This window comes from Leptonotus elevatus, chromosome 16 (genome assembly GCF_054856555.1).
Source record: "Leptonotus elevatus isolate MCC_2025b chromosome 16, RoL_Lele_1.0, whole genome shotgun sequence".
In the NCBI taxonomy this organism is placed as follows: Eukaryota; Metazoa; Chordata; class Actinopteri; order Syngnathiformes; family Syngnathidae; genus Leptonotus; species Leptonotus elevatus.
Window position 1 is genome coordinate 13,045,099 of NC_141254.1, and position 27,949 is coordinate 13,073,047.

Sequence of the window (27,949 nt, forward strand, 5' to 3'; positions counted from 1 at the left end):
GGCTGGATGACTTATGGCTTCCGTAAACAGACCTCTTCGTGTGGAAAAATGCCCGCGGTGTTACCTGCAGTGGCAGAACAGCTTTTTCGAGATATCCGTAAAACATACCAGGAAACTGCTCAAAGTAAGTTGACAGTTGCATTTAGATAACAGCAATTACATTTAATTTCACTTTTTTTCCACAGCCATAGCATGACGGGCTAACTGGTTAGCTCCAACTGTATTAAACTCGTTTGACATACCTCAGCCCAAATTATCTTTGGAATTAAAATACATTTTCCTTTTTGGCTTTATTTTTCAATGTGATACATGAAGTCTTACTTGCCGAGTCTTACTTGATTATGGGTTTGACACTGAGGTTAAGTGTAATGTTTGTAGCTGTAGGAGGCGCTGTTGTTTAATTCACCATTCATTAAACGTCTCTTAATTTCCACCATCGTATAATTATAGAGCTTGAATTCTTTAAAGCAGTGGTTCTCAACCGTGGTCCTCGAGTACCCCTATCTGGCCTGTTTTCCATGTCTCTCTCAGCCAACACAGGTGTGAGGGGGACATGGAAAACCACTGCTTTAGAGAACAACTTCATCCTACTTGACGTAACAAATGTGAATGTAATTGTAAGCTTAGCTTAACTGCGTGGTTCTTAACTGACCTTGTAAAATGTAATGGTACTGTTTAATTTACTTATATTTTAGCTTGTGGTAAGAACTGTTAGACTTTACTATGTTAAACTATTAGCATTAAAGTATTCTTAATAAACACACTGTTTTATTATTTATCTTTTATGGCAACCGGCCTACTTAATAGAAATGTAGCTGGAAAATATCTGCTAAGGATAATTGTGCCAATATGAATAGCTGTGTTGTCATTATTGTCATGTTTTTCTTTTGCAGTTCCTGATGACTTGCTAATTGCGTAAGTACTAATACCTTATGGTAGCTTCCTACTAATCTTGACTGGTGACCAGTCAAAGGAGTACACTGCCTCTTTCTCACCGTCGATCCAAAATGAGGATAAGTGCTATAGAAAATGTATTATGTATGTGTTTAAAAAATAATAATACTCTTAATAGACCTCCACTTGAGAGTGATCTCAGTGAAAACATTCCTGAGCAGGCATGAGATACTACGGTGAGGATGACTTGTGAAGTTGTGACTAATAGTCTCTGAAACACAAAGTCATGCTGATGCTCCTACCAAGAAATTCGCAGCATAGTGGTTTGTAAGTGAGTTGATGCTCAACCACATCCTTTATGTTAGTCAGCATACTTTGGTCTGGCCATATTTTTCCCTAATGAGTGAATCTTCCCAAAATTCTTTGGGTAGCACGCTGAAGACATGCCTGAAGAAAATAGATTTTAGCATGTCAGTGATGTCAATCCCAAACTAATCGATTTATTCATCCATCGTTCATTCCATCTATCCATTTTCTGTAGCACTTTACCTCATCGGGGTTGTGAGTGGAGTCCATCTCAGCTGACTTTGGAGAATAGATGTGGTAGTTTGTTACATTGCAGACGAAAAAAAGTTCAGTCAAATTCACATGGCAGATTGGCGTCTTCAATGAACATTACACGCATGTTATTGCACTGTAGAAACGACAGACGTGCTAACCACTATTGCACCATGCTGCCCATTTGATTTGATTCAGCTCCCGTTGTCTGTTTCTTGTTTGTCAGCCTGAAGTTTGTTTTTGGGCCGTGTGCAGTACAAGCTTTAAATTTGGTTGATCAACGCTCAGTCACCGTTCTCGCATCTCCCAGTGGACGTAAGGCCTTCCAGGTAAGTCATTAACCTGCTCACATCCTGTTAGTGGCACTACACAAATATGTAATTATCTGTCTCTGCAAGCATTTATAATGAGCGAATGAGGTTGTATTTGTGTCCGGCAGTTGGGAGATTATTGGTTGGACTCCTGGCGCAGCGCCAGAAAAATCAAATTTCTGTCTTCCATGGTACCTTGTTTAACCTGTTGTGTTTTTTCGTTGTTGTTAATTCGTTCTTTGGTCGTGGTCATTGTGACCATCATTTCCTGTCAACTCCTCCAGGTTTCCAAAAGCAAATGGGGGGAACTATAAATTACAGCGCTGCTAAATACAGAAATCCATTGTGTTCTTTTTGGAACAGTTTCACTGCGCCTTTTTGTATTTTCGTGTCAATTCAAGGCTCTCTCTGACATGTGTACATCTTCTGGTGCTGAATAATGTACGAATGTGTTTTGAAACAATTTTGCTTTCCAAGTATCATTTGAATTATGTATAATTATATTATGTTTATGTAGTGTAAAAACAGACTCAAGGGCAATGACGGTTTGCAGAAAAAGGATGTTGATGTAGTGCTCCGGTTTTGGCAAACTTACTTGTGTTCTGTTCTTTTTCCATGGATAGCTTATTAGGAATGTATGTGAGAGCACTGTAAGAAAGGAAATTCTTTTAGGATAAGAGTCAATGTGCGTGAGGTATTGCGAGAAGCGATGGCCGAACGAAAGAACAGGCTCATCTATGATTATTTGTCCCACATCATCTGTTTTTGTCCAATGGCGGTAACTTAGAGACACTGGCGGCCATTTTACCACTTGCTGTCGACTGAAAGTGACGTCACATAGGGTTCAGTAACGATCAATCACGTCAGCTCACCTGTTTTCTCAGCTTGGTGATGTGTTTGTTTGCAAGCTGAGTTGTGATTGGTCGTTACCTGAGCCCTGAGCAAGTGTGATGTCATTTTCAGCAAGTGGCAAAATGGCCGCCCCTTAAGATGGATATAAAAGGGTGGATTTTGCTGCTTTATTCATATTCCACAAACGCAATATTATTTTTTTCCCTCTATTTTCTCCTCTTTCTTGTTCCCTCTTTTCTTCTATCTATCTTAGAGCTAGCTAGCTACAGCTAGCTACAGCTAGGTAGATAGCGCTATCTACTAAGTATATATCGGTCTAGAGCTAGCTACAAAGTAAGCATCTATCTATCTATCTATCTATCTATCTATCTATCTATCTATCTATCTATCTATCTATCTATCTATCTATCTATCTATCTATCTATCTATCTATCTATCTATCTATCTATCTATCTGTCTATCTATCTCTCTTTTTTGTGTACAAACACAATATTAAACAGAATAACATGTTTAGACTAGTAGGGCTGCTTGCATTATTGTGAAAAAAAAAAAAATTTGGGTTGGCATCCCCTACTCTGCTAACAGTTTGTTTCCGTTGCCACAAATGTTTATTATTTTTAACTCAAGCTCTCTTAGGGGGTTACATGCACATTCATGTTCCTGGAAGTAGTGCAATGTGGTGTCTGCTTTCTTCTGTTGGCACTGTATCAAATGTTGAAGTGGAAGTTGATACATCAACCGCTTCATTATGTTGGTCATTTCCTGTTAACACATCTGTGGCACTAAGTAGTTTTTGCCTATTGTCGTAATAATGCATTCTTGTTTTCTCCGTGACAATGGATTAGACACGAGGCCATGATTGCCTCGGCCGAGTGAGGCTAATTTAAGTTACATATTTTCTGAGACACACTCATGTAACAATCTTGAAATACAGATTGGCGCAGCTAATTCTCTCTCTTGGGAAATTTTCAGCTCGTTCCCATACCAATCTAACTAAAACAACGCCAGAGCCAACCCACTGCATAAAATCTGTGTATTTGAAGTGGGATTTTTCACCTTGTCTCCTCCAAACATTCATTGACCTTCTCATAAGGAATGTTGCACCACAGCCTATTAGAAGGCAAGGGATCAATATACTAATTACAATATTCAGAACTGTTGAACCTTTTTTTTTTTGTTCATTAACTGCCATTGACGGATATAGACGTCGAAGATCGATTATCCTATTGACTGTTCCATCGAATACTTGAGAATTTGTCTGACTTACTCAATTTTCACACTTGATGGGTGCACAGGTACACCAGAGACAAACCATTACACAAGCAATTAAAAAGGTAACTTTTCCATAATATTTTCTGTTTGAATTCCAGATGAATGAAAACCGGATAAACAAAATAATCCGGTACATACTACACACAGTCAGCTTTAGAAATTCATGCTACAAGTTTGTAGAACTTCAGATATATTCTACAGCTCCAAACACAGTTGTCTTCACATTTGTTTGCTGTGCACATGATCAACGTTTCTCAGAGTCGAAATGTAAAACAAAATCTGTAGACTGGAAAAGGCTTCGAGATATTAACGTTGTCAAGCAGGTGACCCTTGAAGCGCTTTTTATGAGTCTCGTGATGCAAAAGAGCACACACAGCGCATGGTCTGTCTGCATCATCGTGACTCCCCAAGCGCTTTAAAATTCCTTGAAACCCTTTTTGTGGTTCTTGTGGACAGAACAAAAGTCCAACATCCTGGCCCTTTTGGCCAATGATGGCTTCCCAAGACCTTTTTCCCACGAGAGCCAGATTTTCATGCGAGGACAAAGCTGGAACTTTAGCGAGGCTTTAACACTCGCTGTTCCCCCCGCAGCGATTGAATGGCCGCACTTGATGCCGTGTGTTCCCAAGGAGGCCTGGCCTCCCGCCACTCACGGGAGCCGAAGGCGCAAGCTGCCAAGCTTTGCTGTGTGAGGCCCAGCGAAGCCACGTGATGTGTGACGCTGGAGGTGAACAAACAGAACCTGAAGTGTGAGGTGGTTTTCAACTACCGCGGCTCTTTTTCGAGCATTTCCTGGCTTAGTTTTGCAGTTTTACTGCTTCTTGCTGTATCCTGCCTGTTCTGCGGTCTTCTCAGTCCGTGTCATTGTTTCTTTTGTGCCTAATTTATAACACGGCGTCACCTTGGACAAACGAGGTGTTTATTCCTCTGTAGGTCACCGGGCGAGGTAATTTATGGATGCCCCGGAGAATAATGGCGCCTGATCTGGTATCTTAAGACTGGAGGTGTTCATTATCATGTCAAGCTGTTCTACAGACTGAGGGCCTGATTTACCGATAGTTTGCATGTGCAAAAACAGCCGCAAACTTGATTGCGCTTGCAAACAGACGTGGGCACGACTCTGATTGTATCTGCCAAACGAGTTAATTTGTCACAGTTCATTTTGCACATTGAAGAAGGAGATGCTCTGTGTTTTGTCAATCCTAAAATAATTAAAACATTGAAAATGGCGCGTCAGGGAGAATTTATGATCCAAACAAAATTTCTCGTGACACATCGTATGTTGAAAAATGCAGTTATTAAAAGGTGATTTTATTACTCAAGGAAAATAAAATATTCAAAAACTGCCTTGCCCGGCGTAAAAAGTACTTTCCCTGATAGTGAAATCATGAATTAACCGCAAATCACTTTTTTTTTGGGAAAGCTGAGTGCCTGAGTTCATTTAACTTTAACTTCAGACATGTTCAATAAAAAATAAAAATAAACACTTAGTACAGGTGACGGGGTGAACGGCGGCTGATTTCCATGGGACAGGACCACCTCCTCAAAACAGGCTAATTTTAAGCAAGACAAAGAGGATGAAAAGTATATTATTGATCCTTGGGGTATTTTGACGCATGTTATTAAGACACCTGGGAACTGTTTGAAATGGTCAAAAATGCACATTATTTCTCCCGTAATATAATGCATAGACTTACATTTGAGAATTGTTATACTGTATTGTTGTTACAATCCAATGGCGACTAAATGCAGCAAAATTCTTTTTCAAGTAGCATCTTTTTTGCAACATTTGTCTGAATTCCAAATTTTCCAATTGGCCAAGCCTTTCAGGCTTTTTACGATGGCTCTCCTATAATTGTGTTTAGTGAAGCCTTGTGCTTTTGTTGGACCGCTTTGAGTTGTTTGTAATCGTTCAGCATAACGACACTCATTCAAAAATAATCCGTTCAAGTTCCAAGCTCGCTTTTGAGTTATTTTTATTCTCGACATTCAGCCATGCCTGGAGTTTGGGGGCCACTGGGATGCAATAAAACGTGTTTTTCTTCCTGCCTTTCCATACTTATACTCTGTTCACTCATCCTCTACTCCACTATGGTCATCGCTGAGCATCCAAATATGGTCAATACACTGAATATGAAGTTGCATTGATCCGTTACGTTGTGTAGGAGAGGTGGGATATTCCCTAGATTGGTCGACAGTCAATTGCATCAATTTTAGTAAATGGCAAGGTTTTGTTGCAGGTCACAGGAGACTCAGGGACTTTGTACATTTGCTTCACATCCTGCCACTACTGCCCGTGTCCTGCCTTTGCCTACACGGTGCTACGGCGGAATAACGGCCTGCTGGTGAGATTCCCACAAGAAGACAAACACATTCATTTCCACAAGCAGATGTGATATATATCATATAGTTCACCTTATTTACGCGCATAGCTGTCTTGCAACCATTGTGTCTTGTCACCCAAGCGTGTTGAAATGTGTACAACAGATGTTTTGTGGTCAGGTCATATTTATTTGGTCTATGGCACTCTGGCCTGTTCCGGCTTTGGTGGCTTTTCTTTATTTTTAATATCAAATATCTATCTATCTATATATATATATATATATATATATATATATATATAATTTTTTCTATTATTATTATTTTTTTTACTTGAACTGTATCCTTAGATATTTACATGCATGCGACTAGCGCACTTGTGGTTAGCCTTAATTAATTATTCTTGGTTCAGGCTTTCTTTTGTGGAGTTTGCAATTATTGTTGAGATTCATTATCATTTAAACAATGTCAAAATTTAATAATACTTAGTCATTATAAATTAAGAAATTTTAACCAAGGCGTGGTAACTAGTGTTCCAGTGTTCAGTGTTGCACAATTATAAATATTCTAAATATGGGCTTATTCATCTCTTAATTAAGGGTCTTGACTCTTTACATTTTTAGGCATCTTGTAATAATCCTACTGTATAATCATGTCGTGACCCTGATTAGGGGCTTATCTCACTGCCCTTGGGTCTCACTTAAGTTGAAACTGCTCAGAGACTCCTCTTTTCCACATAAATTTTTCATCCGTCAATTTTCTATAGTAAATTGGACCAATAGACTGCTTGAGTAAATTTGATGCAACAGGGTTATTTTAGTTAACGAAAACTAAAAAAATAATTAAAACTAAAATTCCCAAAATATTTTCGTTAATAAAATTAATTAAAAAACGGAAGAAAAAAACCCCGCAAACTTAATGAAACTACAATTTACATTTGCAAAACAAACTAAAACCATATAATTAAATGTAATTAAATATAAATTATCTAATAAATGTATATAATATACATATAGTGAAAATGTCCTTTGTTTTCATCTTTGAAAATTAATTTAACACATGAGCCTTTGGGGTTGATTTTAAATGTGAGTTTAAGTATATTTATTTTGATATTAACCGGAATAAGGACACTCCAAGGTGACAATTTTTGTGTTTGAATTTTGGCTGCAATGACTCAGCTCGCCTCACCTGCTTTTTCATTTAACTCAGCTGAAACGCAATGCTAGGTAAGAAGTGCGTTACTTTTTTCATTTTACCATGGTGTTTTTAAAATCTTGCACACAAGTAATACAATTTTTTTTTTAAAAGTAGAACAAAACTAAGTATTTTTAAAATAAGTAAAACGAATAAAAACTAAATAGTCGACGTGATAAAGAAAAAAAAGAAAAAGAAAACTCAGAATAAAATAAAAAATATGATTAAAAATAAATCCCAAACTATAATAATAGAGCTTGCATCAACAGAAAATTAAGCGAGGATGATGAAAAACATCAAGTCTGTGTGCAAAGAGTTCAATTTCGTGATATTGTGACCCTGTCAGACTTTCATTGTGTAAGGAAGAGGGTAACGTTTGAGGAAAAGTCAGAGCTGTCACAGTGTGACGCTCACATGAGCTTATTTAACTTGAGGTCTTGACTGTCCGATGTCGTTAAGGCTGCCGTGACGTGACCGTCCGTGCATGACCGTGATGACTTTGCTCTTTTGTTGCAGTGCAAACACATTCTGGCCGTGTACCTGTGCGAGGCCATGGGTGTGACTCACACGCAAAGTGTGTCGGACGAGCGGATGACAGCGCTGCTCAGTGGGACCTCGTCACTGTGAGTCCACAAAGGAACACGATTACTTTGCTTTTTTTTCATTTTGCAGTCTTGGAGACACCACCATTATTTTTGGCCTCCTTTAAAGAGTTTGTTTCCATGGAAACATCTGTTTACCGAGATTTATTTTTAGCTTCCTCGTTGGGAAACATTGAGACCCTGCGTGCTAGTACATGTTTGTTTTCCCTTTTGAAAAGCGTGTTTTTATCTGTCAACATTACTTCATAAATATGACTTTCATGAACAATATAAACATGGCTTTTATTCACAAAATATTTGACCGTTAATACATACAGATTGCACCTGACTGAAAAGTTGAATAATGACAAAAAAAGCGACAGATGCTCAAGGTCAGGATAGTACTTATTGGTTATGTCACAAAAAAACAACAACATAAATATCTTGTAACACATCAGTCAACTAAGACAACACAGCATTACATTACAGTGCAGTTACAGTATAGATGTCTCCTGTATTTATTTAGCCCTTGAGATCAGTCAGGTGGCGCACAAAGAGGGGAGTCGCTCGCGTTCATGTTTGGAACCACCCAAGCAAGCGCAATTAATTCAACAGCGCTGGAGTTCCTGTCATGTAACAGACATTTTTCCTTATATTTGAAAATAGTTGGAACACAATTAGGCACATGCAAAAAACAAACAAACAAAAAAGTTCACTTTGAAAACGGACAGGTCAATAAACTCATTAGCGTTCCCTGCTTCACTTTCACGTCATTTCTCATTTATCTGATTACACTTCATTAACACGACTTAATGAAATTCAGGGGGGGAAATGCCGGTTAGTTTATAACCTCATAGCATAATCCTTGATACATTTATTTTATGAAAATGATTATTTTTAAGCTTGTAAAACCTGCACATCCCAGTAGGGCAAAATTCAGTTGAACATTTTGACGATATTACTTTTTAAATTTGTTGAATGGGTATCTTTGAGCTGGAAATCACACAAATGTTAAAACACTGGAAGAGATTATGGTAAAAGAGATACAGAACACAAATATTCCCATTCACTTTTAGAATAGGGGGCAGGGAACATCAAGAATGAATCAACAAGAATGAGACCTTTCAATTTGGACCTAACTGTTTATTTGATTTACTGCATAAAACTACTGTAATTGGAATTAAATTGGCCACTCTCGTGTCAAACGATCATTTCTGAATTTTTCCACAATCCTGCAGCTGACTTCCCAGTGAAAGCCTTGGAAATGTTGTGTCACTTGAAATAGTAGCACTCATTCCAAAAGTCATGGTGCAGGATACACAGGAATTAATTGACCTTTGACACGACTATTCTCAGTGTTAAGGCATTCAATTTAACAAATGGAAACACTGCTGAAGGGCGTCAGGCGGGGTCAGAAACAACCACAGAAGTACTTTGTACCTATTGAGGCGCACGAGTAGTACAGAGTAGCACGGGTCCAGACTCACCAAGACTTTTCATATTCACATTCACAAAGATACATTACTGTAATAAATAAACACTTGGCAGTATAAAAAAAAGAGGACTGTTGCAGTTCTATCAGGGCTTATGCAGAACGATAAATAGCATTTTCGAATGTTTCAAAGTTTGGGTCCCCGTTCACAGTCCTACACATCCAGTTAGCGTTAGCATTACTCAACAAATCCTTCACGTTATAAAAGTTACCTTTGACCCCTTAAGGCGTGTTTGACATCATACCCTGCTTGTGTAAACATCATTCAGTGGAAATAGTGGCGAATCTATAGCAGGGGATCTATCGTCATGTTGATCTGGTCTCTGGTGCGCCTGCTGCCGTTGGAGCTGACATAGAGCTCCTCTCTGCGGCACAGCACGTGCCGCTCCAGGATCTTGCGGAAGGTGTTGCGGAAGTCCTGGATGCGGTAGGCGTAGATGACGGGGTTGACGGCCGAGTTGGCGTGGGACAGAATGATGGCCACGTACATGACCACTTCGGGCTTGTGCAGATCCTTGTAGAAGAGCGTGAGGCAGTTGAGGATGTGGACGGGCAGCCAGCAGATGGCGAAGAGCCCCACGATGATGGACAGCGACTTGGCGGCGCGGATCTCCCGCTGCAGCAGGCCGTGGTGGTGGTTGTCGCCGTTGGACACGCACTTGAGCTCGATCTGCCTCAGCTGCATCCTGGCCACCGTGAAGATCTTCATGTAGATGCCCAGCATGATGAGGAGCGGGAGTAGCACGCACACGAAGAAGTTAAAGTAGACCATGTACTCCATGTCCACCACGCTCTCAAAGAAACACTTGAGCTTGCAACTGAGGAGTCGTGAGTGTCCGCCTTTCGGCCCCGCGGCCGGTTGCCCGTTCGTAGTGTTGTCCGCTGTGGAGTTGACATTCCCGCAACTCGAGTGTTTGACGTTCCAACCGAAGAAAGGGACCAGCCCGATGACAAAGGACAGGATCCATAAAATAGCGATGATCTCTCTGGCCGTCTTTCCTGTCATCAACTCTTTGTACCTGCATTTAACAACAAAAACGAAAAGACAGATTTACTTCTTTTTGTATTCCTAAGACCGTGGTCTGCAACCTGTGGCTCTTTAGGTCCTCTCCTATGGACCTCTTTAAAAAAAAGATTAAAATTTTATTTTTTACATATTTTACATTTTTTGATAAAATATTATTGAAATCAATTAATCAGATAAAAAATTAATAATTAAATATTCATAAAATGCCAGAGTCCAAATGTGTAAGTTCTCAGAAAAAGGAAGACAAAAGATAGATGAAAAAGTTAAAAAATAAAAATAAAAAAAACCTATACATGTCTAAAAGGTGACCATAAAATGTCAAAAAAGGAAGAGGAAAAGCAGAACAGTACCATAAATTGTACACAAAATTGCCAAGTCAGAACATGTATTTTTTTTAAATGTTCAAAAACAAAAGAAGGCAGAAAATTACCATAAAATGTCTTTGCTACAAAAAAAGTCAGAAAACAATCAAAAGTAACGATAAAATGTCCCAAAACAAAATAAGAAATCCTAAAAATTACCTTATAATATACACAAAATTGCCACCAAAAAAGGCAGAAAAGAAAACTTTAAAAAGTATCTATAAAATGTCCAAAACTAAAAGAAGAAATCCCCCAAATTACCATAAAATTACCAAAAAGTTACCAAAAATGACAAAACAATTACCAAAAATTACAGAAAATTGATCGCAAAAAGTCAGACACCAAACGTCAAAAAATAGCCATAAACTGTCCAAAAAAGGACGAACACAGGCAGAAAATTACCATATGTTCATAAAATTGCCAAAAATGTCACACAGGAAGGCAGAAAAGTCTAAAAATGTATAAACAACTAAGTCTGAAAAATTCCACACACAAAAATTCCACAAACAGAAGACGAAAGGCAGAAGAAAATTAATCTCAAAGTATTGGATGCTGCATATTTTCGGTTATGGTGCAGCTCTTGGGCCCTCAGTATATTAGACTAACAGTTATTTTCATCACAATGTTCAAAGGTTTTGTGGCTCCAGACAGATTTTTTGTTATTTATTTGACCTAAAATGGCTCTTGACAGCAACGTTTGCCTGTTTCATGTGTATGTTTCTTTTGTTTTTAAAGTAATTCTGTTAAACCACAATTTAAAAGTAACATCTGATTTTCAATTTGTATTTATTATTACTTTTGTCAGATTGAATTTACTGTGACTGCCATGTTTTTTTTGCACAGAATTTCACAGCTTTTACTTTTTTATAAGCTTGAATGATAGTTAAACTCCAGTTTGAGAAGTGTCGTCAACATTTTTGGTCGACAAACGGTCCAGTCAGCTCATTGTCACGGCACACCAAACCAGCAGCTCAAGAAATTCTGCTGGGTTTGATTTCCCCAATGTTGACAACCAGTTGCATCAGTTTACCCAACCAAAGTGTTGAAACAGATGCGTCACCGAACCGCAAGTTTTCCAAGAGCCGAGGGTGTTTTTGTAACGCTGTGTGAGTGATTCACACATTTAAACACGAGCACCATAATGTTCTGCTTGTAGGCTTTGAACAACTTAACGACTAAAACTTGATCACGCAGTGGCGCGTCCTCTGGATCAATGATCAATTTTACCCTATCTTTGCACGAATGCCTGCACAAGGAGTTTGGTGTTGCCGGCTTTGAACTGATTGGTTTGCCAAGCGGATCCTGTTTAGAGAAACTTGTGTTTAGTACTTTGGCCTCACAGTTCTTAAAAGGAACCCCAACTGTAATGACAAATTTGCTTTATATGATTTATTTTGATTGTTACTAACATAACTATGAGATTCATTTTTCAAAAATCATTGGCAGTTTAATACATTTTGTAGAAACTTTATTTAGACGTACATTGTTATTTACATTGCAACGCATTCGGTGCGTAGTGACGTAGAATGGCGGACGCCTATAAAGAAATCAAGGTAAGTCTCGTAGCGTTCCTAAAGAAACAATATATGTAAATCGGGAGAGTCACCCTCCCCCACGCCGTGCTCTCATCATTCACCAGACGCATCGGAGAGTTTTGATAGTCTCTTTAAGAACGCTACGGAGAACGCCACACGTGCGTCGCGACGTAAATAACAATGGCGGCGTACGTCCAAATAAAGTTTCTACGCAATGTATAGAGCTGGAAATGATTTTGGAAAAATGAATATCATAGTCATTACAAGTCGGGGTTCCTTTTAAGTTCAGGTTTCCGTTGTCGTTCTGGACTTCCTGATATGTTCTACCCGTGCTTGCGGGATTTTCTCCGGTTACTCCGGCATCCTCCCACATTTTAAAAAACACGCATGTTGGGTTCATGGAAGACTCTTTGAATTGTCCATTGGTGAGAAGTTGAGTGTGAATGGTTGTTTGTCTAAATGTGTACTATGTTAAGTAGGCTCGGATAAGCACCAGCTCACCTTTGACCCTAAAGCGGATAAGCACTATAGAAAATGGATGGATTTGCTACACGTGTGTCCTTCCTAGCTTGGCAACAAAATGTGACCTAATCCTCAGTAGGCGCAAAAAAATGTGTCCAGCCTTAATTCACATCGAGTGTATCGTGCTGTTTCTTTATGAGCTTTAAAAAAATATAAAAAAAAAAATAGTTACATAAACAACAATCTTAAAGACTAAATCCTGGATGACTTGCACACTTTTCAACTTTGCCTGCTGTGCCTTTTTGATTTGCATTCTGTGTCATTTCCATTTTGGAGGAGAATTCGCTCAGTTTGTCTCCCACCTTGCTGTGTTTAAATTCATGTCGCCAAGGAGCAAGGCTCTCTTTTTGCATGTGGAAACAAAAGAGGCTAATGAAGCAGATTATTCTCGCTCAGCGGGAACTCAAAGGACAAATGGCGTGTCCCGCTCGGCGGCATCCTCTGAAGCCCACAGGCTGTTTTCCTGACGTGACCTCATGCTTAATGAGACACACACATGCCGACACACACGTAGCACCAAACAATCCTTATGACCTCCGCAGCTTCCCAAGAGATGACGTTGACCCAAATAGTAGTTGAGTAGTTATACTACTCAATACCATCACACTATTTTATATATATATATATATATATATATATATATATATACACCGGTAACCCTTCCTTATTATTGATGCATTTAATCTATGGTGACTAGGTGTCCTGTTTATCGAGGACAGTTCACAGTTTTGACCCATGGCCCATTGTTTTGCCTCATTTTACGCAGGTCCCATCCCGCCCGGCATGCCATTTTTATGTCTTTTTAGTCGAGTCAGCAAGCCAATTGTTTGGGCTATGTGTATTGCCAATCACACAGTTGTCATAGCGATTCAAACTTAAGTTAACTATGACATTATTTCTTATTTATATTCACATTCACGTTTGCGCTCTCATTCTCATCTGCATTTAATCAGGGAGCAGGTGTGTTTTCGTCATACTACTTCCTACTTCTGTGTCTTAAGAATCATGCGAAAGGTAGTCCTACTAGCCTAATTCTGCGGCCGCCGGTCGGACCCAATGCAAGCTGAGCTTTTCTGGCGGCATGTTTACAATGTGCGCGAGCCAATTTCCATTAGCTTCCGGGACTGAGCAAAAAAACATTTGATGACGTGTGAGTGCATTGCTTTGTTTAGGACTGTTGAACTGTCACCCAAGATAGCATTTAGCATTAGCTAAAGTAACACAGCCATTGGCACAATTCAATTTGTCATAAATAGCTCCTGGTAAGGATAGACCGATTATCGGCCTGGTCGATTATCGATGCCGATATTAGGCATTTTAACAAATATCAGTATCAGACTTTATTTTATTTTTTTTTATTTTTAAATCTATTTAAAACTGTGAAAGTTTCAGTTAACTTTATAAGAAATGCTGCTGACTCTAGGAACTCTCTGCATCTGTTGTTTTTGTAAAACAAAGATACGTGAAAGTTTAACATTTCAGTTATTTAGAAATTTTGGAAAGGTTTAATTACTGTAGAAAACTATAGGGAGCTATGATATTTACTTGTTTAAGTTTTCATAGCGTCTAAGACATACTTATGACCCTGGGAGCGAATTGTATTGTAGCACTCTGTTTATGTTGTTAGTAGATAAGCTGATTTTTTTTTTGTCTAGGTGGGAAATGTTTGAATTAGAAAGAGAGAAGCTAGCTTTTGTGTTCTGTGCATGTGTTATTATTGAAGCTGACTGGATAGATAAACGACACAGAAAACCCTAATGCAAACCTAAATACAGTAGCAGTTTGTGCTCCAGTGAGTGGCAGTTTAAACAAACCGCAGATAAAGAAAAGGTGTGAAAAAATCTACTTGAAGCAGAAATAAATGTAAAAAAAGAAAAAAAAGTGCCTACAGGAAGTTTTGCCTTTAGCCAGGCTGTCAATTATTAGCTCGTTTGAGTCCCATGTGTGCTTTTAAAAAGCTGCAAATAAGCCCCATAGTCGGGTCCTGTGTGTCGTGTGAGTTCTGCCCCGTGGCCAACAACACCCCCACCTCACACGCCAAAAATGTGCGTGGCCCCCAGGCGAGGGACATGAATTATACACCACATTTGCCTCAGAAGCTTCTATGCACCTGTTCGTCTCTATCTTCTGCTCGCTTGGCCAAGCGTGTACGCAGCACAACCCCCCCAACCCCTCACAAGCTCTCTCAGGGAGTGGCCGGCCAGTCGCATTGGTGGCCGGATTAGCTGTGGCATGACAACAGCTCGCTGGCATCTATCTTTGCAGTTTTCTTTTCTTTTTTTTAAACCATAAAGCATACGTCCACAGCCTGAGGCCAGGAAGCTCTCCAGGCCTCACACACACCAATCTTGATTTTGTTTCACTAAGCCTGTAAACAAATTGAGATGAACAAAATGTACGATAGCAAGTTCCCATAATACAACACTTTGGCGTATTTCTAAAACTACCCATTGTGAATTCCGAAATTTTCCACCTCTTTGAAACACTAATCATGTTTGTTTTTTTTTAATTACATGTACACAATACACTGGACAAAATTTGGCCAGCCTTCATGCTTCAGTGAGCATTAAGAATCGAGCGGGGTAGGAAAGTAAATATCATCCTTGTGTACATCCTCATATGAATTCAATTCGGTGTTTGCCTAACACACAAGAATATTCCACAATCCAAAATACCAACAAGATGTTACTCGACGGCTGTTTCGGACTCTTTTCACTACTTAAAGACATCCTTTTATAGCAAATCCATCCATTGTCTGTGGCACTTATTCTTTATTAGAATTGCAGGTTAGCTGGAGTGGCACCTAACTCCGATGGCTTTCGTCTTTTGTGTCCTGGAACTGTTCACGATTGCACCGAATGTCTTTTTAAAAAACACAATGACAATAAAGTTATTGAATATTGAATTGAGTAGTAAAAGGACAGGTACAGCGGCCAGAAGGACTATATTACGGATTATAGTAAACTACCAATAATCCCAAATAGTGAAAATCTGCAACCAAACAACACTTAAAAAAAGTCAGAATACCCATAAAATGGCAACAAAGCACTACATGTCCGAATGAAACTCCTCAACTCACTTCAACATAGTTTCTTAGCACCAATATGTCACAAGATGGTGCCAGAGTAATTACAGTACACTCTAAAAACAGTTGGGTCAAAAGTAACCCAATCATGGATAAAAAAAAATGGACCGATCCACTTTATGGGTCAATTAGACCCAACTTTCTGGGTTGTTTTACACTAAAAGACCCATTTCTTGACTCAAATTCGGGTCAAATTGACCCATAAACGTGGGTCAAATTGACCCATAAAGTCAAACTTGGGTCAAATTGACCCGTAAAGTTTGAGTCCAGAAATTGGTCTTTTAGTGTAAAACCACCCAGAAAGTTGGGTCAAATTGACCCAAGTAGAGGATCGATCCATTTTTCACCCATAGAGTGTGCATATATTTTTTTGTAATTCAGCGAATACAATTTTATATATATATATATATATATGCACATAAAAAAAAATCTGTGAATAGGTGAAATAAATCCCAAAAAGTATACATTGAAAGGCAAAAAGAACCATCCTTAAAGCCTTGCCGTGGAAATGATCCAATTTGCCTTCATTTGTCAGAAAAATATTCATTGACATTATGATGACATTTTTTGGGGCTGACTGTCAGCTCTGCCTCCATTTTCCACGTCCCATTTGTGTGAGCTGATGCTTGAAAAGCATTTCAAGTATAACGGCCAGAAGAACATTTTTATTTTTATTTTTTAAAGGGAGTGAAAGACCCTGATTGGTTGAATTATATCTTTGTGTGTCTAGTAAGTCAATTTGTGAGTAAATTGAGATGACATCATCATTATTTCAATCCCTTGTCTACAGTGGTGCTGTGAGATAAGGGAGATAAGGCTTATACCCTCAAAATAAAAAAAAAGCATGCATATATTTTTATATATAGATATATATATGGTACCTAAACTATGCAACAAGACAGAAGAGCAACAGGTTGTTTTTTTTGTTTTTTGTACGTGATGCAAAACGGGAAGACGGGGCCCCAAGGAGAGTGTTGAGTGTGCGTGTTTGTGTGCGTGTTTGTGTGCGTGTCGCCTGTCCCAAGAGGCTGAAAACATCTGGCCCGGGCCTTTTGCTTACACTATAACCATCTGTAAAAACACTTTATCTAACAGTGAATCCGTACCCCAAATAGCTGCAGACACATACAAACATACATGGACTGTGAGCCACATAAGCAACCACAGTGTCATTTAGTCATTTGAGCCGCGCTGATCTTATTAGTGGGCATGTGGCGAGGGGCCGGGAGGTCTTTCAGAGCCCACTTAACATCCTATCATGGCTATTATATGGAGCAAGTGTGTCTGTTGTGAGCGGGCTTACAGGGTGGATAATTTCCGGTAAAATTTCCGGAAAGTCTATGGGAAGTTAGGCTGAAGGATTTGGGAAATATTCCACTTATTGCGTATCCACCTGTTGCCAGTCATAGAGCAGAATAGCAGTTTTGCGTTGAACCAATCAGGCCCAGAATTGACAAATGGAGACCATATTTGATTTATTATATACTATTTATATTTTGAGGGTGTGCCGTGAGATTTTCCTAATGTAAAATATTTGTCTTGGCTCAATAATTGTTAGGTCACGATGTGCCTGACCAGCCCTCATGTGACGTTAGCATAAGCATTGATGCTAACCTAGTTATGTTTATTAGTTTTGACGTGATGTTATGGCCTGGAGAGACAAAGCAGTAAAGCATCAGCTGACTTTCCTCACAGTATTTTATCTCGTTTGAACATGTTTTGATGTGATTATTTGGGGGATTTGTGTGCGTTTGGTATTTATTATTGCGTTGGTTTTATCTTTAGTGTAATGCCACTGGAAGCTATTGCATCACATGACTGATATTCACATTGGCGTGATGCCATGTCGAATGAGATCCCAAGTTTGATGTTGTGCCAAAAGCACTTCAATAGCCATGATGCCCGCAAGCCAGAAGCTGAGCTCCACTGTGTTTGTTTACGAACGAGGCGCGTGGCAAGAGTGTGTTGCAATTACATTTCTTTCTATCTAATACGCAATGGTAGATCCAAACAAATGAAAGGTCACATATTTTGGTGGAAAGGATTGTGTTCAATTCCCCAGGCCACGATTGGACACATTTGTGAGCCGCGAAGTTGGCAGGCAGACGACTTTCCTCCCAACGCATGAAAATGTCCTTTCTTGCTAACGTTCGAGGCTAACGTAAACAACAACACATCTCAGTCAAAGAGCCCCACGGGATGGCGCAGCCAACTTGTATTGCTTTCAAATGTACGCGACTGATGTTCACGCGATCCCCTCATCAAGCGCTCGTTCATTCAGACATCTTTGACTTGAGTTAATATATGCAGATTTGTGATGGCGATGTCAATAGCCTTCAAAGGCTGACTTGTACGTTAACAGTGAGCGCAGCAAACTGAAGGCTGATGTGACATAAGGTGGGGCTCAATCGTCGGAATCCGCGGAGCTCGAATCAAGGTGGCTGGATGTCTTTTTCTGTTTTGTTTTATGTTTTTTTTCTCCAAAAATGATTTAAGCATTTATGCTCCTCAGCTACCAATTTCTGAGTTTTCCAGCACATCTATGAGGGCAGGAACGGCAAACTAGTGCAACAGTCTCTTTGCACAAACAACCTGTTGCTAATCAACACCGACCACACCCATATTCACTTAACTTTCAGTTTCACGTCACTTTTCACAGAAATAAGGCTATATGTTTATATATATTTTTTTTTAAAACAGCTTCAGTGCTACTTTATGCTAAACATTTTTTTTTTTTTTTTTTTTACTTATCCAAAATGTAGCCACACATGCTTTGGAGAGACGGACTTCCTGGACTAGTTGTCAGCCCTTAATTAATGCTAATGAATGGTACATTGCTATTTTTTATATGATTCATCACATTGAATTAGTTGCATCATTCTATTAAGGATCCACAGAAAAGAAAACACTATAGGACAAGATTAAATTCTGAGCTTGTGGTTGTTAGAACATCTGCCTCACAGTTTTGAGTAGGGACGTTTGATACCAGTGTGAGTATCGAAACTCTTGAGTAGTCACCGATACCAAGTACCGATACCACTAGCACATTTGATACATAAAATTACCCTACAAAACATGGAAGTAAGGCCTGGGGTCAAGCCTGATACTGATACCTGGTACCTACCTAACTCGAAATTAGAAATAAAAATAATTTAAAATTGCAGTTGATTTCATGCCATTATTTTATTTTATTTTAAAACCCGCTATATTGGGATATATACGTCATTGTTTTTTTGTTTTTGTTTTTGTTTTTTTAGGGGGGTGGGGGTTATCAGCATCCAAAGTACTAGTGGATACATCCCCGATGAATACAAATGCATAGAAGAAGAACGAGGATGGAGCAAATGAAATCCCCTCCACGCGGTGCCGTTTGCTCACCTGAGAGGGATTTTAACCGCCAGGTATCTGTCGATGGCGATGGCAAGCAGACTGAAGATGGAGCTCTGGGTGAGAACCAAGACGAAGCAGGCCAGGAAGAGGCAGCCGTAGAAGTCCAGTCGGATGCCGATGCTGATGGTGATAGCAAAAGGGATGGCCAGGCAGCCCACCAGGATGTCGGCCACGGCCAAAGACACCAGGAAGTAGTTGGTGGCGTTCTTCAGGGTGGTGTTGATGGCCACGGCCCAGCACACCAGAACGTTGCCGGAGATGGAGAAGAGAGCAATGGCCACTTCAATGACGATGTACAACGTCCTCAGTCCGTCGTCATTCATTCTTCTGAGCTCCAACAAGTCTCCAGTCAGAGCGCAATTACGTCATTTGGTTGGGATCCAATAATAGTCCACAAGCGCGAGCTGCTAAATTGCCCATCTAGAAGGAAGGAAGGAAAAAAGAAAAAAAGAAGCATTATTAACAAGCTTTCATGCGCTCGTTTGCTGCTTTTATTACCTTTGCAAAGCTGTGCATCGTCCGCCGCCGAGTGAAGACTTTCCACGAGTGCGGCGCAACTTTCCCCACTGACGGCACTTTTCAAGTCGAGGAGGAACACGAGCGTAAAGGAGGGCGAATGATGACATTTTCGTACAAGCCACGCCCCCTCGTTTTCTCTCTCTCTCTCTCTCTCTCTCTCTCTCTCTCTCTCTCTCTCTCTCTCTTACGCGACACACACGAAAGCGCACTTCTCCGTCTAGAGATAAGAGAGGAATCCCAAGCTGCAGCGCCACGGATAAGCCGTGCGTAATTACGCACGGATCAAACACGCGCTCCACGTTGAGCGTGCACGCTCTCATCCTCACGACGCAAAACTTCTTTACAGGCAAACATCATGAAAAGTGATTCCATGATCAAGATACTTCATATACATCTTTTCCACCACTAATGTGACCCAACTTGTCCAACTATTGAAACGAATACATATTTTTAAGAGGAAGATAATGTGGTACAGGACAAGTGTGAACCTGTAGGCTGCACATTTTATTTCTCTAATATCTGTACTTTCTAATCCTTAGTTGACAGAAGCTTACTTTTTCTTCTTTCTTTTTTTTACTTCCACAAAGAAACCAAATAAATTAGAGGTACGGTGTATTTATTTTTTTTTGCTTGTTAGCAAAATTATTATATATATATTTTTTGTTTGTTGGCAAAGCTTTGAGAACACATTGGTTTGATAGTTTGTCAAGAGATTTTTTTGTATTAATTAGAATAAAATTTAATATATATTAATAATAAATAAATATTAAATTAATTTATTTAATTTTAAATGTATAATATATAATTATTATTATTTGTACTTCTACATAAGTGCAGCATGTGTAATTTCACCACCTGTTGAGAAAAAAATTAATATGTTTGCCGTTCCTGCCCTAATAAATAAAAACAAATTAAAAAAAAAGTGCAGCATGTGTAATTTCACCACCTGCTGAGAAAAAGTGTGTGCCTGATTGACAGTCATCAAGTATCTAATTTCTATGACGATCAGCTGAACTGGGAGCCAATTTGGCCCTCCTCACCTTCGGGACATGCTGCTTAAAAAGAGTGTTAATAATGAATACAAATTGACATTCCTTTATTAATGCAACAGCTATTAAAACTGCACAAATGTTTGTCCACGTTTTACTCCTCGGGATGCATGTAAATAAATAATGTTTTACTTCCAAAGCGACAATATGTGCTGGCAATAATAGGAAAATATGACATCTCACACATTTACTAATTGTGGATTACATGTTTCATATATTAAAATAAAACCAGCCATATCATTTTTTTGCTGTTTATGGCTCACAATAGAGTGCACTTTTGATGACAAAATAATTCTACTAAGAATTCCTTAATGGTTGTCAAGTTCCACGTGGCAGTGTGGCTTGGGAAGTAGAAGCACTCAATCTCCAGCGATCCATCTTGTTTACAACAAGCACAAATAGACACTTTTAAAGCAACATCACACACATTTAGCATGACTCATGTATACTTTGAACATACTGTATCTCATTTGGCACAACATTTGAAAGTCATGGAACACTTTGAATAACTTTTAGAAGAGACTAAAAGGTGACTTCTCCCCATATATGGACCATTACCTGGTTCAATTCGAATTTGCTATTTAAACAGTCCTCCTCATCAGTGGACTTTGCCACTTTTATCTTTTAAGAGTAGAAATACATTGAGTGGCTTCATTGTGGCTTTTAACGCGTTGCGGTAGAAAACCGCTGGTCCACAAGGGATGAGCTCGAGTGGCCAGCACCAAGCAGGGAAGGTCGGGAAAGGGAAGAGAGTGCAGACGCCAGTCAGGTCTCAAAGTACTTGTAGATCTGAGAGACGTACTGCATGACGCTCTGCCAGTCGGGCCTGTCGGTCTTCATCAGCTCCTCGATGTTCTGCTCAGCGTAAAGACACGGATGCAACGTCACATGATGAAAAAAAAATGAAAAAAAGAAGACGTACACAAATACTGCAGATTAGTAGTCTCCATATGTAGGTATGCACTTTTTTTTTAAATGACGCAATAACTTCTTTTGATACATCACATAAGTAAAATACTTGTCAGTAGAGTTAATAAAGGTTTTATGATGGCGACCGTTTGAGCCTGGAACATTTCCTACAAGAAAAATGGATTCGAAATCCAGGCCAAATCCAATTGGAGACTCCTGCGCTCCGTTTTAAAGGTTCCACTGTATTAAGTTAGACAAGAAAAAAGATGAACATTTCCAATCTTGTAGCCAGATGCACGCAACAAATGTGAACTATGGTCAGGATGGAACATTCTTTCACATTATGCAGTCCTCGTGAGGGTCCTTTTGCCTCTTGCAGGTACATAATAAATGAGCTGTTTGACTGATTTATCTGCTGTATTTAAATCACAGACAAAACAGTGATGAGGTGGTATGTAAAGATGCGAGAGAAAAAAAAAAAAGACATCATAAATCTTCGTTGGATGATCACAACGTATCTACTTGTTCCCCCCACTGGCGGCAAGATGATACACAATCGTTTTTGTAAATTCGGCCCTTCAACATGTGCACTTCCTGGTAACTTTGCTTTAGAAGTAGCAATGAAAGCAAAACTTTCCATTTCTGGCATTTCATGGTTAGAACTCAGCGTGGTCGCTTTTCTGCTGTCAAACAGACGCGGCCCGATAAGGCAGATTGGGATGGTATGAAAGAAATGCAGACTAAACTGTTTGGTAAAAATAATTCAAGGTTATTGTGTGGAAGATACCAGTAAGATGATGAAATAACAGCTGGTGGTCCAGTTTAAGTTGAACTCATTCACTGCCATTGACGACTATAGACGTCAAAAATTCATTTGAACTATTTCTATTAGTTTAACATTTTTTTCCACTTTTGTTAACAAGAGTATGGAAACCTAGACTTTTTTTTATTGTACTATTAGAACAGATATAAAATGTGTGATTAATCGTGACTTAACTATTGAAGTCATGCGATTAATTACAATTAAAAATTGTAATCTTAAAGATTATTAAAAATTTGTAATTAATCGCATGACTTCACTAGTTAACTCACAATTAATCACAAATTTTATCTGTTCTAAATGTACAATAAAAATATATAGGTTTTCATACACTTGTTAACAAAAGTCGAAAAAATGTGAAACTAATAGAAATAGTTAAAATGATTTTTTGACGTCTTTTGCCGTCAATGGCAGTGAATGAGTTAATAGCATAAACTAATTTTGGTCATTTTTAATGATCAATACTACTGAATAGGGACACGCTATTTATGAATTAATGTATTTATAATTTGACTCTGGGTATCATGTAAAAACAATTTTTTTTTGAAGATTTTGATAAAAAATGGGTTGGTTGCGTCAAAAAGGGCATCCAGTATAAAAACTGTGCCAAACATATGCGAATGTCTCATGGCAAAGTTCTTCTTAGAAAATGTTGCTAATAAAATTAGTATTATTTTTAACCACATCTACCAATAACCTGGTAGCATTTTTTGGTAGCTTGAATTCATCAGTATGGCTACTTTGAACAAATCCTCCACCTAATGAATGTGCTGGGGATAAATAACCCAACATTAGCTCAGTGCCTCTTGGAACCAGTGCTGGGCTATCTACAGTACATCACCCAATTTGGGTTACTTAAAACCCAGTAGTTTTAAGAGTCTAATCAGACCTGAGACAATCCAGCAACAATGAAAGTAGCTATGTTTAAAAGAAAAAAAGAAAGAAGTAAAAAAGTCAGGACAATCAGAAGGGAAATAGCCCATAAAGCATCTGACAAATGCCTGTTTTTAAGTGAAATCTATTAAATAAAAAACATTTCTGTATAATCGGTCATTCGCACTCACCAGGGAAGGTTTGATTCCAATGCTCTCAGCGGCCTGGAAAGCCAGAGTGAGATTCCGAATCTGAAGGAAAAATAAATCACTGCCACAATTTCCACGCTTGACATAGAGAGCTTTTTTTGTACTGCAACAATAACAGACAGTATTATCACATATCAGTGTAAAAAATAAACACACAAAAGCTACATTGAGGACATTTTTGGAAGATTCTTTGGTTGACATTGGAATTGGGTTTTGTACTTTATGGCCGATCTGATAGTATAAATATCTGCTTCAAATTCTAATCCAGTTGTTTTTTCAGTAATACTGTATACGTTTATAAAAGTCTACAGTCTGTAGTAAGAGTTGTCATTTTTGACCCACGCTGTAATCTCAAACGCTGTTACAAACATAACATTTGAAAGTGTTCTGCACTCTGTCCCCCGCCTTACCCCCGATTATCCCATAAACTGAGAGCAAGCGAGCGCCTGAACTCATCATGTTTGCCTTCAAACATGCCCGCTTGCATTTTGGATGATAAAGTACTCCACTACTAACGATATTATTAAATCGGTTGCGATGCAGTCCGGCTGGGAAAAGAGCACGTTTCCCCGTTTCCTGCCTAAAAGTCGAGGCCATCGATTACAATCTTGGGTAAAAACATCTGATGATAAAAGGGCGAGAGGGGCAGTAATGGGATTAGCGGAAGGACAGATTACACTGGAAAAGAGCTGCTTGGCTGTTTGGGCCCCGAGGGCGAAGTCACTCAACAAGAGTTATTAAAGTCAACTCCCGTCTATTGAATTATTCAGCGCCGTGTCGCTGTCATCGGCTTAATGTAACGCTCATGACTCATTCGTCACTTAGGATGAATCAGTGCAGGTGCTTTGACTTTTTGTTTTAATGCGGGCGGCCGCAGGACTGGTATGCTGCTCCGACCATGTGACTTATCGACACGCAAATGCTGCATTCAAAAGTACTGTAGCTAACTTTATGAAGAAAGTATGTAAGCATGGTTTAACGGCGGAAACTAAAACAAATGTTCCTCTGATATGAGCGCTGAATGCCTGATTGGAGTTTAGAAAAGATTATAGATTACCCTCGGGGGTTTATTTGAATGTCTTAACCACGGTCCTATGAAAAGATTCTCTTGTCAAAACTTCTCGGAAAGAGCCACAAGGAACCTTTGTGACATTACAATTATGCGTAACAACTGATTTGTTCATTTATGAATGTGGGAGCTCGTGAGCTGCTATTGACTCCAGCTAAGCATACAAAGGAGTCGGCATCTATGCAATATGTGCAATACATAGAGTAGGTACAGATACAGTGTATACACATGCATATATATACATATATAGTACATAAATATAAACTAGGGCGACTGTCAGTCACCATTTTTTAAAAATGGAATGAATCACATGCATTCAATAGTTAACTCACACTTTTTTGTCTGCTCGAAATGTACATTATAGGTTTTTTAAAAAGTTTTTCCATATTCTTGTCAATTAACATAAAAGTAGACAAATATGTTGACCCAATACAAAAAGCCTATGGCTGTATCTTTTAGTTCATTGATACAGTAATTTCATAATTCATAAAATTATTTGAAGTTTAAAAAAAAAACTAACACTGATGTCATTTTTCACCCACTAGATAGCATTAGCATTTCATGTTGGACATTGGTGACAGCACAAAACATTTTTCTTTTCATATTAGGAAGCGAAGGTCGTGCTTCACAGTCCAAATGTCGAATGCGTTAATCGTCGTTTAAAAAAAATGTGTTCCGTTAAAGGAACGTTTAAGTTAATGGACTCGTAGGTACGCGTGAAGTCATTTTTTTTTGATTGAAAGTCAATCATAGTCGAGTGAGTCTGTGTTTCTTCCTTCAGTTTCATACCTTATCTTGGCTGATGAGTTCCTGGTAGGGGATGTGGGCGGGCAAATATGTGTGCAGGAGGGCACAAAAAGCCAAACCATCACTCCAACTGCTGCTGAAGTTAGTCACGTCAATATTCTGTCCGGAAACCAAAAGATGGAGGTCACCAAAAAAAAAACAATCATAAGATCACAACAAAAAGGAATGTCTGTAAAATCCAGTTGAAGAGCAACCTAAAGGAATTATTGAAGGATATTAATCAGCAGCAAAGTATCAGATAAGTGAATAGCTGAGTCATGTTAAACCGTCAGGGGTTTTGCGTATATCTTTTTTTTAAAAAAAATTTTTTTTGCGTATATCTTTGAATCAACGTTACAACGCTACTTACTATAAAGTGACAGATTAGACGTGCATTTGTGCGTTTGTTTACTGACGCTTCAATCTGCTGGTCATCAGTTTGTGCCCCGAGGACCGCAGTCCAGCTGATTTTCATTCCAAATATCTAATCACAGGATTGATCCAAACCAGTGACTGCAGGCCAATGCAATTAGCAACCTGATTGGACACAAAAACTACACAGCTCCCTCAGGTCCTGAGGAAACCAATACAAAAAAAAACAAAAATCTCAGCCCACACGTCCATGAATAATGCCTGAGCTCGTGATGAGACATGTTTGGTGACATCTGAATGTTCCTCCATCTTACCCCCCCCAAAAGCCAGAGACGCCAGTCAGGGAATCATGCTTCTGTTCTCCCTCACCATTAGCCATACCTCAATTCTGTTTGTACTCCTAGAATGCTTTGAATAGTTTAAAACGTGTGCTTTGTTTACTACATACAAGAATAAAGTTAGGGTGACCAACTGTCGATCACAGTTGTCATGGCGATTCATACGATAAACCAATTAAAAAAGGAAATTAACTGTTCAATCGCTAGCGTCTGTGTTTTCATCAAACCAGAACTACTTCCTGTTTCTGTGTCTAAGAATCATGGGATATGTAGTCCTACTAGCCTAATGCCGCGGTCGTCGGTCAGACCCAACACAATGAAGCGCAGCTTTTCTGGCGGCATATTTCCGGCTCGAGGTAAAGAGCACAGCTAGCTTCCAATAGCTGCCAGGACTGAGCAAAATAGCTTGGGTAATGGTGAATGGGATGCCTTATTTATAGCTATTGAATTGTCAACCAAGATAGCTTTAGCATTAGCCAAAGTAATGACACAACCAGATTGACTCATGATTCAATTTATGAACAGTTTTTGCTCAATTGCAGTGTCATGGATTTTAATTGAGACAATCTGGTCACACTATGTAAATAAGACTTTATTTTTAACACCCCAGTTAGCATCATATAGCTGGAAGGACCTATGCTAATTAGCAAACAATAGCGGGCTAATACGTCTTCCTCATTTGCAGACACACGCTGATTTCAGGACCCCTGGTGATATTATGTCATGGTGGATTTATATCAAAGGGTTAATTAGGATTTTTCCCACTTGTAAAGACAAACACAAATGTAATAATAAATATTGGAACAGGAATACAGTAGTTAATATTATATATATATATTCATATTTTAGTTATCACATCCAATATGTTCATATTGGAAAATGTTTGATGGTAGATTCGAGGCTGCAAGTGAGAGTTGGTTTGCTGTCACCTTCAACTAATATCAGTCTGTTGCACGCCGTCATTCCCTAACTATCTCTTCTTTCTGCAAAACTAGTATCCCTGTGTGTGTGTGTGTGTGTGTGTGTGTGCATTTGCGTAGACATGCACATGTGATTAAAAGGTTAGTCACAATGCAGACACTCAGAGACAAAGATAGATGATGATGAATAAACAGATCAGGGAGGCTGGAGAGGGCCGCACGTGCACGTGTGAGTATTGTGCGCTCCTGAAAGTAGATCTGAACTGATGGTCTGGGGGGGATTACGGAGGCCAGCGGTGGTTGTGGAGTTTTCGGGAGAGAGGCATGCATGCTAAAACAGCAGCAGACGAGCTGGGAGCCGGCTCGGAAAAGCAAACACAGCATCAAGCGACAGGAAGCGTCTCGCTTGGCACAAAAGGCAGAGACATGGCTTTTTTTTCTCTTTTTCTTTTTTTTCATTCAGGCTCTGAAGAGAGAAGAAGGGGGGTTGTTCACATGGAGGACTGGACAGACCATGACGAGCAGAACTTGTTAAAGTTGCTTTGAGATCTTTGGTCAAAAAACTGCAGCCAACAAACTTCAAAAGTTGTGACAGTGGGCAAGCTGCAGGCCAGAAAATGTGAGACACCTTTCTACGAACTATCATGTAATTTGTCTGAAACTATTTGAGTTTCAAGTAGTGTGAATCTAA

General features: G+C 39.2%; 3 protein-coding genes across 6 annotated transcripts in view; 1 reads left to right on the forward strand and 2 right to left on the reverse strand.

Moving 5' to 3' along the window:
• zswim7 (zinc finger, SWIM-type containing 7) lies at positions 1 to 27,909 on the forward strand. 3 transcript variants are annotated; one of them, XM_086057827.1, is made up of 6 exons: positions 1 to 124; positions 894 to 915; positions 1,679 to 1,781; positions 6,128 to 6,232; positions 7,917 to 8,023; positions 27,722 to 27,909. In XM_086057827.1, the coding sequence occupies exons 1-6, from the start codon at positions 7 to 9 to the stop codon at positions 27,726 to 27,728; spliced, it is 462 nt and encodes a 153-aa protein (XP_085913953.1). In that variant the 5' UTR covers positions 1 to 6; the 3' UTR covers positions 27,729 to 27,909. The 3 variants fall into 3 exon arrangements, with proteins under 3 accessions (XP_085913953.1, XP_085913952.1, XP_085913954.1); XM_086057826.1 differs by lacking the exon at positions 27,722 to 27,909 and adding an exon at positions 19,262 to 21,370; XM_086057828.1 differs by lacking the exon at positions 27,722 to 27,909 and having other exon boundaries at positions 7,917 to 8,468.
• adora2b (adenosine A2b receptor) lies at positions 8,272 to 20,803 on the reverse strand. Its single transcript, XM_086057824.1, has 3 exons — positions 19,893 to 20,803; positions 19,383 to 19,814; positions 8,272 to 10,492 (listed from the first exon to the last, which is right to left on the reverse strand). The coding sequence occupies exons 2-3, from the start codon at positions 19,715 to 19,717 to the stop codon at positions 9,760 to 9,762; spliced, it is 1,068 nt and encodes a 355-aa protein (XP_085913950.1). The 5' UTR covers positions 19,718 to 19,814; positions 19,893 to 20,803; the 3' UTR covers positions 8,272 to 9,759.
• specc1 (sperm antigen with calponin homology and coiled-coil domains 1) overlaps positions 20,989 to 27,949 on the reverse strand; it is a 49,847-nt gene continuing 42,886 nt past the window's right edge. For both annotated transcript variants that reach the window (XM_086057820.1, XM_086057821.1), the window contains 3 exons: positions 25,632 to 25,748; positions 23,756 to 23,815; positions 20,989 to 21,817 (listed from right to left, as the gene is read on the reverse strand). In XM_086057820.1, the coding sequence (XP_085913946.1) occupies positions 21,728 to 21,817; positions 23,756 to 23,815; positions 25,632 to 25,748 (267 nt within the window). In that variant the 3' untranslated portion in view covers positions 20,989 to 21,727. The remainder of the gene's footprint in view (positions 21,818 to 23,755; positions 23,816 to 25,631; positions 25,749 to 27,949) is intronic.